At 43.2% G+C, this 18410-nt stretch overlaps 1 protein-coding gene across 1 annotated transcript in view; it reads right to left on the bottom strand.

Annotated features, from left to right (window-relative positions):
• The window catches only part of LOC121868749 (frizzled-4-like), a 72392-nt gene that overhangs the window by 29450 nt on the left and 24532 nt on the right, over positions 1–18410 (bottom strand). Inside the window, exon 2 of the mRNA XM_042369626.1 lies at positions 4700–4866. Within this exon, the coding sequence (XP_042225560.1) occupies positions 4700–4866 (167 nt within the window). The remainder of the gene's footprint in view (positions 1–4699; positions 4867–18410) is intronic.

The raw sequence follows: 18410 nt of genomic DNA, 5'->3' as shown, positions 1-18410 counted from the left end.
TGGTTTATTTGTCACTTATTCCCATTAAAGCCCACAACACCCCCCAACAAAAAATATATGGTGTAATTATGAGGATTTTCGGTCCGATTTACGAGCAATTGCGACTTATCGGAAGGTAAATCTTGTGTCCACTAGCCGAGCGGTATACTGTCCGGCCCTCATGTCTCTTCTCCCTTATATATGGGCCACTTTGTCCTGACTTTATGAATCTTCTGTCTGATTCGCCCAGTGATTGTGTCCAACTGCTGACACACATATATGCACACGCGCACGCACGTGTGTGTGTGTGTGTGTGTGTGTGAGGAGTGTGTAAGGATGAGAATGTGTGGTGTTGTTGTGGCTACACTGAACCAACCTTATTATGAGAGAGAGAGAGAGAGAGAGAGAGAGAGAGAGAGAGAGAGAGAGGGGGGCACAAAACAAAAGAATCATATAATAAATAACTAAAAAAAACACAAAAAGACAAGAGAAGTAGTAGTAATAAAGACTATCTAAGATCTAACTAACCCACCAAACTACCCCTAACTACCCAGCATACTGTTAACACTTTATTGATGTGTTCCTCCGTCACTTTGGCTAAACATAAAACATACTCCTAATAATTTGACAATATTACCTTTTAAATCATCTCTAAGACAAAGGTTGGTAATAGGTTAGAAGAAGTTAGGTTAAGTTTTGCTAGGTAGGGTTAGGTTAGGTTAGGTGTTATAAGTCCATCTAGCTTCGTACAGCCCATCAAAATAAGTATGTTTACGGAGGTCGACTGATGTATTGTTGAAATCCTTCGTCCGTTGTGTCATATTGTTCAAATAATATGGTAGAGATATTTTTTTAGACTGTATAGTATAATAATTAATCTACTGGTTATAATTCTGTTCACGTCAAATAATATAACACAGTAAAGTATAATAACAAAAATTGATACAAATTATACTCCTTACGTCACACCTATAACAGCAAGGTATAATACCCCCCTCCCAAATATGAATAGAAATTATACTCCCACTTGTGTCCAATACATTACACGATATTCATTTAATTATAAGACTATTGCTTCATGTATTCCTTCCTTGTGTCATAAAATACAGGAAAATGCTTCTAAATAACAATGAGATTACAGTGTAGGTTTTTGTACCCGCTTCCTACCATTATACTCAACAGATGGGAGAGTTTCAGGTGAGGTTTTGGGAGTGTGTTAGGAGTGTGTTTGGGAGTGTGTTTTAGAGTGTGTTTGGAGTGTGTTTTAGAGTGTGTTTGGGAGTGTGTTTTGGAGTGTGTTTGAGTGTGTTTTAGAGTGTGTTTGGGAGTGTGTTTTAGAGTGTGTTTTAAGTGTTTTATTTGAGGTGCGGTTCTGGAGTGTGTTTGAGGTGTGCTTTAGGAGTGGGTTTGGTGTGTGTGTGTGTGTTTGAGGTGTGCTTGAAGGGTGTCTTAAGAGTGTGTTTGAGGTGCGTTTGAAGTGTCTGAGTGTGTGTAAGTCGAGGCCCACGTTGAGTACCACTTGAAGCTGCCCCTCAACCTCCATCAGTCACTCTACACCCACTAGCAGGGCCACAAGGAACTACCTACCACCACCACTACCACTATCCCAACTACTACCTCAACCACTATCACAACACCACCACTATACCTCAACAACCACCACCACCACCTTAACAATCATCATCACTACCACCACCACCACACTAACAATTCACACCACCACCACTACCTTCAATCATCATCACTACCACCACCACACCACCACCACCTTAACAATCATCATCACTACCACCACCACCACTTTTCCTCAACCAAACCCACAACAATCACACCTACAATCACCAACCTCAACCACCAGCAACAACAACATCACTATCAACCGAACGGTGTCATAAATCACACACAAGATGAGCTAAGGTGAAATTGAGGACTAATTTAGCTGACTGGTCCGCAACTCCCCTCCCCTCCCACTCATTCACAATTCACAAGATATATTGGTCAACCTTTCATGTACTTATCGATATTAACTTGAACTCCCATGAGAATATAATCACACATTAAAATACACACACACACACATCTAACTACAGTCAATACTCTTAATATCACCAATACACAACCTAACCTGGATAAAGTTGTGGGGGGTTGTGGGGGGGGTTGGGGGGGTTTGTGGGGGGTAGGGGCGGTGGGTGTCTCTGGGGTTTATGGGTTGTGGTTATTGGTGTTAATTAGTTTTAGTGTAAGTCTTGTGTTTTTGTCTGAGGTTTTGGAAAAGTCTGATTTTTTCCTGGACCTAGTCTTGGGGTGTTTTGGCTTAAGTCTGTGAGGTTTTTTGGATTGAGTGTGTCATGGAAGCCTGGGGTTTAGAGGTGTCATGAGCCTGGGGTTATGAGTGTCAGTGAGCCTCTGGGGTATGAGTGTGCAAGTGAAGCTCTGGGGAGGTGCAGAGGTGAAGCTCTGGGGTTTGAGGTTAAGTGCTCTGTGGGTTAAGTGAGTGTCAAGTAGCTCTGGGGTTATGAGTGTGTCAAGGAAGCCTGGGTTAGTGAGTGAGTATGAAGCCTCTATGGTTGTGTGTTATGGAAGCCCCTGGGAAGGAGTGTGTCATGGAAGCCCCTGGGTGGAGTGTGTTATGAAGCCTGGGTTGTGTGTCAAGTGAAGCTCAACTCAGTGTCACCCCGAAGCCTAAATTGGGTAGAATAAACAGCTTCATCGACCAAGGCCTCTTCTGGTCCCATGTATATTCATCATTATTATCCATGTTTATCCTCTCCTTGTCTGGGGGAGAGAAAGAATGATAAACAAACGAAGGGGGATGAGGAAGGGAGGGGAGTGAAGGAGGGAGAGGTGGCGTGAAGGAGGGAGAGGAGGCGTGAAGGAGGCGTGAAGGAGAGAGGGAGGTAAGACCACTGGACATACCCCGTGTGGTAGTTAGTCCAAAGGTAAATATTTGCTGCTAGTAAGTTAAACATTCGCTCGGACTGGGAAAGCTCTGAGCCATGATTCTCTCAAAGGTTCCTAAGTTTAAATATTTCTCCTCTCCCCCACCCACCGCCCTCCTCCTCCACTACCACTCTCTTCTCCCACCACCGCCCCCTCCCTCTACCACCATGCCCCTCCCTCTCCCACCCACCGCCTCCTCCACTCACCAGCGCTCTCTCCTCAAACATAGAATATGATAAAAATAAACACAAAGTAAAAATAGTTAACTGGCTCACTTAAACTACGACATAAACACGTTTCACAAAGGTTCGTAAGTTAAAACTCTCACTGTACGACACAGAGGTGGTCTCCCACATGGCCTTTTATGACATTATACTGAAGACTTTTACCTCACCAAGACGTTTTCACACAATCTCTGTTGCTAGGAAGATATTACCGTAAGAATCTTGAGAGTTGGGGTCCCCAGGGCTCAAGTTTTACCGTTGTTTGTCTTACGAACTGGTGAAGTTGCCATCATCATCACAAGGTTCAGATTCTCAATGATTCGTTCGTTCATTGTCTCTCCAAAAGTGTGACTACCAGAACGCTAATGATAACAGGGGGATCTTACTGTAATAGTTATGATGTTTTAACTGTCTAATTATGCCTTAGATTTAATAGCCCAATTAGACGCTTCTTAGTAACTGCGGGTAAATAAACAAGTACGAATCATTAAGAATTCCCCCGGACCAGAGTGAATTATTTAGCCCGCCTGGAGTTTCCCGCCAATCGAGTTGAATGTTGGGGAAACAAGTGACTAACGCCTGTGTTTACATTCCTAACCCAGAGTTTGGTCTAGGGAAAGTTTGTACACAAGCGTCGACATTCATAATCACTTTCCACTGACTTTGTTGCCGTAAAAACTTTGATCAATCTAATAAAATATATTAGAATTATGATAAATCGAATGTTTCTTACGACATTAATGAAGGAATTAACATCAGATACTAAACCACTCTTCATTAGCATTCAGTAAACACGTAAACACTCCTACATAATTTAGTTTGTAGGGTTTTGTTTGCTACAGAATAAGTTAGAGGTTGGTTGTAACTCACTCACTCAACTCGTAACTCACAGACGGACAACAATAACTCATTTGCATAAAAATAACTGGAATGTTCACTTAATAGTCAACAATAAATTACAAAGAGGAACATAACAGAGAAATAAGGGGGAAGAAGACTGAGAAGGTGAGTGAGGGAGAGAAGAGGAGGGAGAAGGGAGATAAGAGAGAGAATAGAAGGAGAGGGGGGGTGAGACAAAGTATAGAGTGAGGGAAAAGGGGAGTTAGGGGTAATGGAGAGAGGGGGGGGGTTGTTGTCCCTCACCAACCAAACACTCCAGCACAAATATACCCAAGTCCCCCTCCCCTCCCCTCCCCTCCCCCCTCCCCTGTTATAGACACCAACCGGCCTCTAGTCTACCATACACCTCCCTTCCTCTTCCTTCTTCCCCTCCTCCTCTTCCACTTCCTTCTCCGCCACAGCAGGAAATGTCAAATATCACACACACGCACGCACACACACACACACACACACACACACACACACACACACACACACACACACACTAGTCCTTGTGGCTGTGTGAGGAAAAGAAGAGGAGTCATAAGAGGCGAACGAGGAGTAAGAGAGGGAGAAGGAAGAGCAGTAGGAAGAATAAGAGGAGGAAGAGGAGGAGGAGGAATAATCAAACACACACGTAAGGTCACCAGTACAATAAACATCACCAGTTGACTCACCAGTTAGTTCATCAGAGTCGACCTTCCTGAGGACGAGGCAGACGATGGCCTGAGCAGCTGGCACGCCCCACGCCGCCACATGGAACCACGAAGAGTGTCTCAGAATCTGATCGTGGGTCCAGGAGCGCCACGCCCTTAGTAACCACGACACACACAGCATCACCCACCTGCAGGAGGAGGAATAAGATGTGTTATTAAAGGTATAGGGTAGTTGGGGGTGGGGGAGGGGGAGGGGGGGGTTGTTATGGTACAGTGGGGTAGTTAGGGTACAAGGGAGGTTTACTAGGGTACATAACAGGTCAAATGACACTAATTAAGTTACATACAGGTAAGTTACACAGTAAAGACACAAGAGTCACATATATCTTAATTATCAACTATGTTCTCTTACGTCGAAACTAAACTAACCTCCCGACAGGTACAACCAAAAATGTTAATTATCTGGTGAAATATATTGAAGCGTCTAATCTTCAGGTGATCCAACAATAATTCTTTCCCTTGACTTAATGTGTTTCAGTCGACAAGATCCTTCCCACCACCAACTTTTGTCGCTAGTTACGGGCAGTTAGTTACACACCGTTTAACTAACTATCTTCACTTTAAAGTCGAGAAAAAATTACCGTACGTCATTATGAGCATTACAAGGACGGGCAGAATCGACGTCGTGATAAAAATAGCAACAAAAACAGATATAAAATTGAAGGGAAGATAAAATACAGAATAAACGAAGGAATTAGAGAAAAAAGAAGAAATATTTGAACCCCCTAACAAGACCGAAGTAAAGAAAGCGATTACAAGGAAAATTAAGATAAGGACAATAACCAGTAAATACAAGGTGAGAAGGACTTATTATTGGTTATTTAGAGATAGCAGTTAGTGATAGAGAGGAGGTGGATCACTGAACGAGGAGATGAGGGGGTGAAGGGAGGTAGGTCAGAGGAGTGAAGAGGGGAGGGAGGGAGGTGGGTCAGAGGGGTGAAGAGGGGAGAGGGAGGTGGGTCAGAGGGAGGAGGGGAGGGAGGAGGTGGGGAGGGAGAGGGAGGGAGGGAGGAGGGAGGGAGGAGGAGGGTGGGGGAGAAGGAGAGAGGGTGGGGGAGAGGGAGAGAGGGAGGGAGGGTGGGGGAGAGGGAGAGAGGGAGGGTGATGATGATGTTAGCTGATAATAACGAGGGGTAATGAGGGTCGCTGATGAGTGAGGGTAATTATGGTGTTACATGGCCACCGTGTACGATCTGTGGCCATCACTGATACATGGCCACCGTGTACGACCTGTGGCCATCACTGATACATGGCCATCGTGTACGATCTGTGGCCATCACTGATACATGACCACCGTGTACGACCTGTGGCCATCACTGATACATGACCACCGTGTACGATCTGTGGCCATCACTGATACATGGCCACCGTGTACGATCTGTGGCCATCACTGATACATGGCCACCGTGTACGATCTGTGGCCATCACTGATACATGGCCACCGTGTACGATCTGTGGCCATCACTGATACATGGCCACCGTGTACGATCTGTGGCCGTCACTGATACATGTCCACCGTGTACGATCTGTGGCCATCACTAATACATGGCCACGGTGTAACAGTGTGTAGTGAAACAAGTTATGACACATTGAGAAGCACAAACTAAATTACTTCTTTTTCACCACAACTACCACAATTTTTACACACTACCACAATTCCTATTACTACAACTATTCTTCTTACCATAGTACTACCACATATTATTACAACCACCACTACCACAATTCCTAAACACTATCATCCAAACCACTACTCGAAAATTACACCACCACCACAACTACCACAAATAAACTGGGTAAAATAACCACAATGTCATCAATACTATTTCAACAAATAAATAAACCTCGGTGATAATAATAAAAGGATATGACGTCACCAAATTTGGAAAAAATAAAAAAAATTATATGGCCTACACAAATACTAAATAAATATACTGTAAATATATCAACAGGTATATCATATATCAGTACAAAGAAATAAAAGTTGTATATTAAAAAAAAAGCCAAAAAAAAAAAAGTTGATAGAATATTAAAAAGACTTAAATTCTTGGGGACGATAATAAACCAAATAAAATATTGGAACAGACGTCAAAGAAAACGAGAAATATAAACAAAGGCGAAGGACAGGCCGGGGAGGGGGGGGAGGAGGAGGGGAGAAAGAGAGATGGAGAAGGAGGAAGCCATTACCCACACACACATTACCTTCTCGCCACACACACACACACACACACACACACACACACACACCCTCAACTTAATAGAAGCCAATTTTGTTGTAGCAAGAGGATGATAACAATGGAACTTTGCTAATGAACATTATTTATTAGGATCAACCGTGGCCAATTGGTTATTAATGGAGCCGTGTGGTGATTATGGCGGAGTAGCATCAGAGAGAGGCGATGATTACTCCCACGATGATGACTTACGGCGATTTGTTGCTTTAGGATGATGACTGTCTCCTAACGCCTCCCTAACCTAACCTGTCTCTAGATATCCCAACTAAAAGGATTTGGAAGCTAAATTATCAACCTAACCTAACCAGTATTCGTAAGTAAAATTTTCAACCTAATCTAACTTAACCTAATCTAGCCAGCATTCCTAAGGTAAATTCTCAACTTAACCTAACCTAATCTAATCTAACTTAACCTAACCAATAATGTTGAGTTAAAAATTCTCAAGCTAACTAAGGATGTAAATAACTCGATTCACACAATAGGTCTTAGGTAAAATTATCCCCCACAAAATAACTATCGTACAGAAGATTCGTATTCTCAAACACTCAAAAGGTTAATTTGCTCTCCCGTAATTAGGGGTTTAAGAACTCATATAATTGGCTCGTTTTAACTTGGGCACAATTACGGGACTCTCAGAGATTTGTGTTACGTTAAAATTACCGTCACGTCTCCAATTACGGGAGAGGTTAACGTGTGAATGTGTTGGCTCTCCACCACCACTGGAATACATACCTTTGTTGGGTTAGGTTAGGCTGGGTTGGGTTAGGTTGGGTTAGGTTAGGTTGGGTTGGGTTAGGTTAGGTTGGGTTTGGGTTGTTATTCTCTTCCACTAAAAAAATTCTAGTCAAGTATCAGGAAAACTATACCTAAAAGCTCTCAAAAATTTCGCGGCCATTAAGGGAAAAAGCAAAAAAAAAAAAATGAAGATCAGCGCCTTAGTCTTACATAATCAAAACACAAGTTCTTTTTTCCTAGGGCACACACACACACACACACACACACACACACACACACACACACACACAGGTGTTTCCTCCATGGCAAAAAGGAAAATGATTTAACATAAAATTACAAGTAGTTTTTCTTAACATACCTTCATCACTTCCCTTATATAAATGGCTTTTCTTTCTAATACAAATATATATAACAACAAAGACATAATGAAAAGCACAAAGAAACTAATAAAAAAATATTATAGATAAAAGCAAAACAATAACAATGAACACTGTAAGATGATAGACAGTTTCTTAACCACAAATAACACGGAACCAAAACAACAGGAACTATTTATCAGGCAGGAACACACATCACGCCTCCTATCACGTCTCCTATACAAGTAATAGACAAGAGCACCACAGTATTCCCCACTATAACGTCTGGTGTACGGGGTCTGGGGGTTGGAGGAGGTTGGTACAGGGGTTGGAGGGGGTCAAGGTTATCCAAGGTTGGAGGGGTCGTAATTGGTACGGGTCGTAAGGTTGGTACAGGGGCTGGGGAGGGTCAAGGTTGGTAAGGTTGGTGGCACAGGGTTGGGGAGGGTCAAGGTTGGTACAGGGGTTGGGGGGGGTCAAGGTTGGTACAGGGGTTGTAAGGTTGGTACAGAGGGGCAGGGCGTAAGGTTGGTACAGGGGTTGGGGGGGTCGTAAGGTTGGTACAGGGGTTGGGGACACAGGGGTTGGAGGGGTCGTAAGGTTGGTTGGGGAGGGTCGTAAGGTTGGTTGGAGGTTGGGGTTGGTACAGGGGTTGGGGTCGTAAGGTTGGTACAGGGGTTGGGGGTGGTTGGTGGTTGGGGGTCGTAAGGTTGGTACAGGGGTTGGAGGGGTCGTAAGGTTGGTACAAGGGGTTGGGTACAGGGGTTGGAGGGTCGTAAGGTTGGTACAGGGGTTGGAGGGGAGGTTGGTCAGGGGTAGGTTGGCAGGGGTCGTAAGGTTGGTACAGGGGTTGGAGGGGGTCAAGGTTGGTAAGGTTGGTTGACAGGGGGTTGGGGGTCGTAAGGTTGGTACAGGGGGTTGGGGGGTCGTAAGGTTGGTACAGGGGTTGGGGGTCAAGGTTGGCAGGGGTTGGGGGGGTCGTAAGGTTGGTACAGGGGTTGGGGGGTCAAGGTTGGTACAGGGTTGGGGAGGGGTCAAGGTTGGTAGAAGGGGTTGGAGGGGGGTCAAGGTTGGTACAAGGGGTTGGAGGGGGTGAGGGTGGTGAGGTTATGGGAAAAAATATAGTGTGAAAAAAATATATATTGACTTTTTTATTTTATTATTAGGAAATTCTCAATAAGATTTTCTCATTTATTTATTTTTTGCATATTTTAATCTTCCTCATATACACGATAATACATAACACACATCACAACACCTGACACACATCACCTAACACACCACAACACATCACAACACCTGACACACATCACCTAACACACCACAACACATCACAACACCTGACACACATCACCTAACACACCACAACACATCCCCCCTCCCCTTCACCCTTAAGATGACGTCAGAGTAAACATGATGACCATTTTATTAAGGAAACAAAAATGACGATCAATATGACGTCAAACATTCCCTAAAACTTTCCCTACAAAAATCCCTAGAAAAATCCCTAAAAAAAATCCCTAAAACTTTCCCTAAAAAACCCCTAAAAAATTACCTAAAATTCAACCACAGTGAAAAGACAAACAGAGGCGAGGTGTTAAGGACCACTTAAGTCCTTTTTATGGTCCATGGTCAGTGGTCCACCGCCCCCCCCCCTCCCTCCCACAAAACCAGACCAGACCATTATGATTTGGTCCTATTTGGAGCAAGACTAATTAGGCCTGGTTAGGTTATGGTGGTTGGAAGTCAGTAGGTTTGGTTTGGTTTGGTGAGTGACCGAGTTTCTTGTCTACAGTGAGTGACCATCGCCAATGTTCTTGTATAGTTGCGTCTGTCAGCTCCGTGAAGTCTTTTCCTGACTGACTAACTCACTAATTGACTGACTGACTGATTAACTAGCTGACTGACTGACTACGTACCTACCTCATACCCGGGCATGTCACTACCAAGCATTCCTCATTAACGCAGCCTACGACTACTTCCCCCCCCCCCTCACCTACCCTACCCACCCCCCCTTAGCAATTCCTTAATATACCCAGCCAGGCGACTTCTCAACCACCGTCATCACCACCTCCAGTATACTCAGCAGGTGGTATAATCGTTTCAGATATACCAATGTGATATACTGACAGCCGTAATAATTATATAATATAGTAGCAACGTTCTCATACCACCCCCACCCCCTTATATAATCTGGTATAGTTGGTAGTAGATTTAAACCAGCGTGGGGTATAATTAGTTGGATATGATACCTGTTATACTTGTGTTATATCTCTTGGGATATATACAAGGTGTTTCAGGTGTCTTTAAAACCAAATGACGTTAATATTATTGTATATCCTTAAACCTTTATACATGTATTGCAATGTTGATTATGTTCCGTTCTGATTAAATGTTGAAATAGACTTCATGTAATTTCATTTAAACATTACGAGAGTCAATGGGGGAATATTAATGTTTATTATTTTTTTTACGAGAGAGAGAGGGGGGATGTGCATAACAGTTACTGACATGTCAAGTGGTCAGTACAGAACCCAACCACCTCCCACCATCCTCCTCTCCTTACTGTCAACCCTTCCTTCTCACCACCACCCCCCACACCTCCTGTCACTAGTAATTTACATACAAAACTCCTGAACTGGTAACTCTGGTATTGCCATATTAATTACTGGTACACCAAGAGCATACCTGAGTCCTCCTGTTTGGGAATATAACGTAGTATAACGAGAGTTGGATATGACAGGTGGACGTGAGGGTTATGAGCAACACTTAGGAGTATAATCAGGGTATGTTAATTAATGACAGGTGAGCATACTACATTACGATATCAATTACTAAAGAGCATAATGGAGTATAATTGGGGTATAATGCTTCTTTTTTTACGGGGATTGGCCCACCCGAGCACAGATCAACGACCCACATCGGGGCCTGGGGGAGAATAGAGAAAATAAAAACTAAAAGGGAAAAGGTTATATTAATCTACACCTCGATGATGCCGGTACACCAGCTTTTTAAAGTGAGACATTGTAAGAGTGTAGAAACAAAAGAAGGCAGAGCAGTACACAGTTTGGCTGTGTGAGGAAAGAAGGATGTACTATAACGGGTTATTCTAGTGTGACCGACATCCACAGAGAAACGGTGGGCACCGTGGGCAAGACGTGTGTTACGAGCCCACGGCCTTGCCGGCGGTACACAGGATGCCAAATCCATCAAACATTGCCCGTTAAAGTACCTGTAAAAGAGAGAGTGTGAAGCAACATTGCGGCGAAGAGAAAGAAGAAAGATTATTATCAACTAAAGGAGAAGAGTTAATAAGACGAAATGCCTTTGATTCCACCCTATCTAACAGTTGGACAGAAGAAGAGCCACCCCAGATATGAGAGCAGTCCTCCAAGTTAGGACTAATGAATCCCTCATATACTTGAAGCAACTGCTCAGGAGTGAAGTAGTTACGGCATCTGTACAGCATTCCCAACTTTCGGGAGGCAGCTTTAGCAATATTAAGGATGTGTGGCTTCCATGATATATTAGAGGAAATGGCGAGGCCTAGCATATCTATTTAAGAATTTAGCGGAATGAAAGCGTCCTGAAATGTGATTGGTGGGAGATCATCTAATTTGGAAAGTGTAATTGATAAATACTGAGTTTTATTATAGCTGAATTTAACCAAGTTTCTACCTCCCGGTTCGGAGATGCTGCACAGATCCGTATGATGAAAGGTTATTAATATACCGGTATAATACGGGTATGATAAGAGCATTATGAAAGATTCCCCTGGTATAATAGATATAACGGGGTATAATATAATGAAGTGCGAAAGAATATAATGAAGATATGACGGGGGTATAACATCAGCATAGTGTACACAATTTGGTATACAATAATGAATACATATTAAGGTATAAAGAGGTGAATAATGAGGTGTAGGAGTATAATGGTGTGATAACTAATGAAAGTATAATGAGTAAATGGATAAATGGTGATATATGAAGTGAAGGAAGTAACGGAGAGAGGATGAAAGAGAAAAGGAGAGACATAAGAGAATCAGCGAGCGAGCGAGCAAGAGAGAGAGAGAGAGAGAGAGAGAGAGAGAGATAAACGTGGGAGGGGCGATGATTATTGTCCACCGTAATTCCAGAACAATTAGTGCTGGGAAAACAAAGTAGGGGGAGGAGGGAGAGGAGGGGAGGGATAACATTGGCCCTCCAACAGTCAATGGGAAATATTCTCACTCAAAAAGAATGACTACACACACACACACACACACACACACACACACACACACACACACACACACACACACACACACACACACATCATTTGGCTCCGAGATTATAAGTGTGAGGTGAATGGTTGGGAGGATGTAGGATGAGAAGGTGTGAGGGGTGAGGATGAGGGGGGTGTAGGTTAGGTGTAGGATGAGGCGGGGTGTAGGTTAGGGTGCAGGATGAGGCGGGGGTGTAGGTTAGGGTGTAGGATGAGGCAGGGGTGTGGGTTAGGTAGGATGAGGCGGGGGGTGTAGGTTAGTGTGATGAGGCGGGGGGTGTAGGTTGGGTGTAGGATGTGGGGGGGTGTAGGTTAGGGTGTGAGGATGAGGCGTGGGTGTAGGTTAGGGTGTGGGATGAGCGGGGGTGTAGGTTAGGTGTGGGATGAGGGGGGTGGGTGGGGTTGGGGTGTAGGATGAGGCGGGGGTGTAGGTTTGGGTGTAGGATGAGGCAGGTGGGTGGGTTAGGGGTGTAGGATGAGGCGGGGTGTAGGTTGGGGTGAGGATGAGGCGGGGTGTAGGTTAGGGTGTAGGATGAGGCGGGGGTGTGGGTTAGGGTGTAGGATGAGGCAGGGGTGTAGGTTAGGGTGTAGGATGAGGCGTGGGTGTGGGTTAGGGTGTAGGATGAGGCAGGGGTGTAGGTTAGGGTGTAGGATGAGGCGGGGTGTAGGTTAGGGTGTAGGATGAGGCGGGTGTAGGTTGGGGTGTAGGATGAGGCGTGGGTGTGGTTAGGGTGTAGGATGAGGCGGGGGTGTAGGTTAGGGTGTGGATGAGGCGGGGGTGTAGGTTAGGGTGTAGGATGAGGCAGGATGAGGCGGGGGTGTAGGTTAGGGTGTAGGATGAGGCGGGGGTGGTTGGGTGTGGGGATGAGGCAGGGGGTGTAGGTTAGGTGTAGGATTGGGGTGTAGGGTGTAGGATGAGGCAGGATGAGGCGTGTGTGGTGGGTGGGATGAGGCGGCAGGTGGGGGTGGGGGTGATGAGGCGGGGTGTGGGTGGGATGAGGCAGGTGTAGGATGGGGGGTATAGGTTGTGTAGGTGTGTAGGATGAGGCAGGGGTGTAGGTTAGGGTGTGGGATGAGGCGGGGTGTAGGTTAGGGTGTAGGATGAGTGTAGGGTTAGGGTGTAAGGGTGTAGGTTAGGTGTAGGATGAGGCCGGGGTGTAGGTGTAGGATGTGTAGGATAGGATGAGGCGGGGGTGTAGGTTAGGTGTAGGGTGAGAAGATCCAACAATGCCAAACAAAAGCTCATAGTCGCACTACAATGGAACGCAAAGAAAGGTGATGAATTAGGGGGGGTAGGGGGAGGGGGCATGGGTGGAGGGAAGGAAAGGGGGAGAGGAACCAAATGATAAAGAAGGAAAACAAGGAATAACAATAGAATCAGAGAGAGAGAGAGAGAGAGAGAGACCCCGCAACACCCATCTCCTCCGTGTTAATCCAGTCAGGTCAAAGACTCGGTATACACAAGAAACAAAAACAAAGCGACGCTATATGAGTTTGGCCAAGGAGGGGGGAAGGGAGAGGAAGGGGAGGGGGTTGTTCATAAGTAAATATCAGGAACATCAAGAGGAGGGGAGAGAGGGGGGGGGGGAAATGTCAGGGGTGAGCGTCTGTCTGCCCCCTCCGCCTCCTCCTCTTGCCCCTCCTCCCTCCTCCTCGCAATACTGCCACACTACACAAATTACACGTTATAATAAGTAGAACAAGATGGATAGATGTTAGACAGGTAATTTGATTTCCTCCTCAGTTGACTTTTCAGATGACTGTGTGTGTGTGTGTGCGCGTGTGTGTTAAGTTGTGAGGATGCATTTTTTTATGTTGTGATTTTCCTGTTAGCTGTATTTGTTACGTGGACAATACCTCACTCACTATTCGCCTCTGAAAAGTCGTGTTATTTAATTAATTTACTGTTTTTTATCTTCATATTCAACTAAATAACATTATATACAAAACATTACATTATGTATATACGATAAACATTAAAGACAAGGGTAAAAAGGAATACAATCGATATTATATAATCGAGCAAAGTACAGCAATAACAACTTGGATAACTCATAAAGTACACGTAAGGAGAAGTACTCGTCAAGCGCCATCAAAGAATGTAGGTTTTTTTTTTTTTTTTTAAGATATAAGCAAGATGTGGGCAGTCTTATACCTGGAGTGTGTCGGTGGTGGCTGGGCTGGGCTGGGCCGCGCCTCCCTCCTCTCCTCACTGTTGGCGCGAAATCATCAACTGTCCATGACCGCCCCGATTTTCCGCACTTCAAAATAATTCTTAGTAATTTGATGTTAATTTGACTCAATAATTTATTCGCCGGATAAACAACGACATAGTCCAACTCTTAAAATAAATCAACAGTATTTCAAGAATTCTTACGAAAATATAAAAGGGATCTTAGAGATAGTCTGCAGGGACGATAATTTAGTGTGAATAATTGGTAATAGGTAACCGCCACCGCACCCCAGTACAGTACATAATGCCCATGACGGCGCCGTTTTCATGAGCATTTTCGACCCAACCTCCTCCTCCTCTTTTGCGCAAACAGGTAACCTTAGCCCGGGGTTAACATATTAAGATTTATTGTACACTGGAGACTTTGTCAATATTCTGACTGGGAGACTTTACAGCGGTTAAACTACAGATGGGGACGATAAGTGGGTGACCGGCAGACATCTTTACCTGATAAAACAACGATAAATGAAATATATTCATGAGAGGATATTTTTAGTGTTTTATTAAAGCCAACATTTACATATCAAGAGAGACTAGGCTGAGTACGGCCACCGAGGTGTGTTGGTGTGTCCCTGGCTGTGCGGCAGTGTTCCGCCAAAGGCTACCACGGAGTTTGTAAAGGACTGATTTTTTTCCCCGAAAGTTTGTTATATATTAAAGAAAATGCTGAGTGAAAGATTATCGTTACGTGTGTGTGTGGCAACGAGACTTCTATTTAGCGGACTATATGAGAGAGAGTATAGTCCGTTATAGAGATTTATTAGATCAGAAACCCTCCATGTAACAGAATTTGGGAGATTACAATCCATTACATTGAGAAGTCCGCTAGATACCAAACCTCCAAATAACGGACTATACCTGTTAGATTGATGCCCGTTAAATGGAGGTTTCTATATTGTAGGTGTACTTGCAGGCGTCCAGGAAGTGTTGGAAGGATACTATGAATATAAATTACCCTATCCCTTTGTTTCAGGTTCGTCGCTTATAAAACAAAACATGACTGAGGCGTTAAGTTTATACTTTATCTGTTATGAATGTTTTAATGAACCAAGGAAGTACAGAGAGAGTAATATTTATACATCACATACAGGTGTACCCATGGTGACATCACATACAGGTGTACTCGAGGGTGACATCACATACAGGTGTACCCCAAGGTGACATCGCATCCAAGGTAACATCATTCCATTCGAGATCTTCACTATGGTATCGGAAGAAGTTGTTCAAATAACTTTCATGATAATCCAAGTAGTTAGAGTAAACAAAATATCGTAGCACACAGGCAGTAACAAAGTAAACAAATCATTAAACACACAGGTAGTAACAAGGTAAAAACACCGTAACACACAGGTCGGAACAAGGTAAACAAACACCGTAACACACAGATAGTAACAAGGTATAAACACCGTAACACACAGGTCGGAACAAGGTAAACAAAACACCGTAACACACAGGTAGTAACAAGGTAAACAAACACCGTAACACACAGGTAGTAACAAGGTAAACAAACACCGTAACACACAGGTAGTAACAAGGTAAACAAACACCGTAACACACAGATAGTAACAAGGTAAACAAAACACCGTAACACACAGGTAGTAACAAGGTAAACAAAACACCATAACACACATGTAGTACTAATTAAAGGTAAAGGTTTAAGATGTGTTGGTACCACTTCACACAAGCCACTGAAGGACACACCTTGTCTTCCTCCACAATATATGATCAATGTAATGAGATAGGAGTTAGGTGAGGCATAAATCCATCTTGGCAACATACCACCAGATTCAGCTAATGTTAGTTATTATGATGAAGAAAAAAAAAATATATATAATGTATGTTGCAATTAACGCCATATTTATTGTCTCTTAATCACCGACTGTATTAGACACGACTATTTTTTTTCTACACACACACACACACACACACACACACACACACACGTACATACCCTGTGAATGAATGTATTACTCAAGGTTGACGGACCTGTTCATGGTTGATTATATATACACAAGGATACACACAGACGAGAGAGAGAGAGAGAGAGAGAGAGAGAGAGAGAGAGAGAGAGAGAGAAATATATAGGGACACGGAGTGAAGATAAGGCCCGCAAAAGCTAACACACGATGACACTCACTAATACAACAATAACAACATTTCAATACCATGGACAGCCCGCCGATGTAGAGATACGACGAGCACGGTACATACTACACTATACGACGCTACACTATACAACGCTACACTACACAACGCTACACTATACAACGCTACACTATACGACGCTACGACGCTACACTATACAACGCTACACACGCTACTATACAACGCTACACTATACGACGCTACACTATACAACGCTACACTATACAACGCTACACTATACAACGCTACACTACACGACCCTACACTATACAACGCTACACTATACAACGCTACACTATACAACGCTACACTATACAACGCTACACTATACGACGCTACACTATACGACGCTACACTACACGACGCTACACTACACGACCCTACACTATACGACGCTACACTACACGACGCTACACTACACGACGCTACACTATACGACGCTACACTATACAACGCTACACTATACAACGCTACACTATACGACGCTACACTATACGACGCTACACTATACACAAGGACCACAACACACACACGACAGACCGTAACAAGACAGCAACACAGTGATAATATACTAACCATAATAACATTAGCATAGGATAATATTATCTTATAATTTATAACACCAGGAGAATTATAGCCAATCCTCGCTACTGATATTAATGACGAACAGAAGACTAACGGATATATACACACCAGAAGTTAACGAAATAATATCTTATATCATCAACGTATAATAGTTGTGTATCGTATATCATAAGACATCAATTGGTATCTTATATAATAGCACTTTAACTAGCACTGTATTAAGGTGTAAATCATATTATCAAAGTTTTAAATAGTAATAGTTTAATAGCAGTGAAAGTTTTAATAGGATTGGTTTAATAGAAGTGAAAGTTTAAAGAGTGATAGTTTAATAACAGTAAAAGTTTTAATAGTAATAGTTCAATAGCAGTATAAGTTTCAATAGTAAAGGTTAATAGGGTCTATTTTTCACCCTAATTACTATATAATGAGGAAAGGTATTAATTAACTAGTCTCGGGTGTAATTACTAGCAACTACGCTATTTTGGTTGGTCATTCCTTACGATGTACAGTAGTTGGGGTCAGTTAATTACCCTCACTCTAATGAATACAGTTAAGAGGTTAATTATAAGCTTTGAGAATATAACTGTGTCATTACTTTAGTAAGGTAGTTATAGCGCGCGCGCGCGCGTGTGTGTGTGTGTGTGTGTGTGTGTGTGTGTGTGTTATTGTCTGCTAAAACCAACTATTCTAACATGTTCATATATAATAACAATAATTGAAAATGATAGTGAAGATAATGATAATAACAATGATTGATGGTCATGATGATAGTTATAATGACAGGCCTCAAGCAGTCAATTTATACATGGATTTTATATATCAATTTAAACCTATATATCATACGGTAATTCCAATCTTCTTTTAGTGGGTTTTCAATACATTGATTTTTGTACTAACTTTCATATTACTTTTACGGCTTCTCCGTCCGTCCGTCTGTCTGTCTGTCCGTCAAAAATGCAATAATCTAGTCGAGTTACCTGAAGATTCATTACAGTCATACGGAAACATAAGGCACCCGACGGCACGTAACTCTCTCCCCCTCAAATACAACACTGGGAACTTCATTATCAGTCATGTCAGTTAATGAATAAGTCAGGTAAAGATGTATATACACTGAA

Source organism: Homarus americanus, unplaced genomic scaffold, assembly GCF_018991925.1.
Source record: "Homarus americanus isolate GMGI-L3 unplaced genomic scaffold, GMGI_Hamer_2.0 scaffold30535, whole genome shotgun sequence".
In the NCBI taxonomy this organism is placed as follows: Eukaryota; Metazoa; Arthropoda; class Malacostraca; order Decapoda; family Nephropidae; genus Homarus; species Homarus americanus.
The sequence above is the reverse complement of the archived record's forward strand: the minus strand, read 5'-3'. Positions and strand labels throughout refer to the sequence as shown.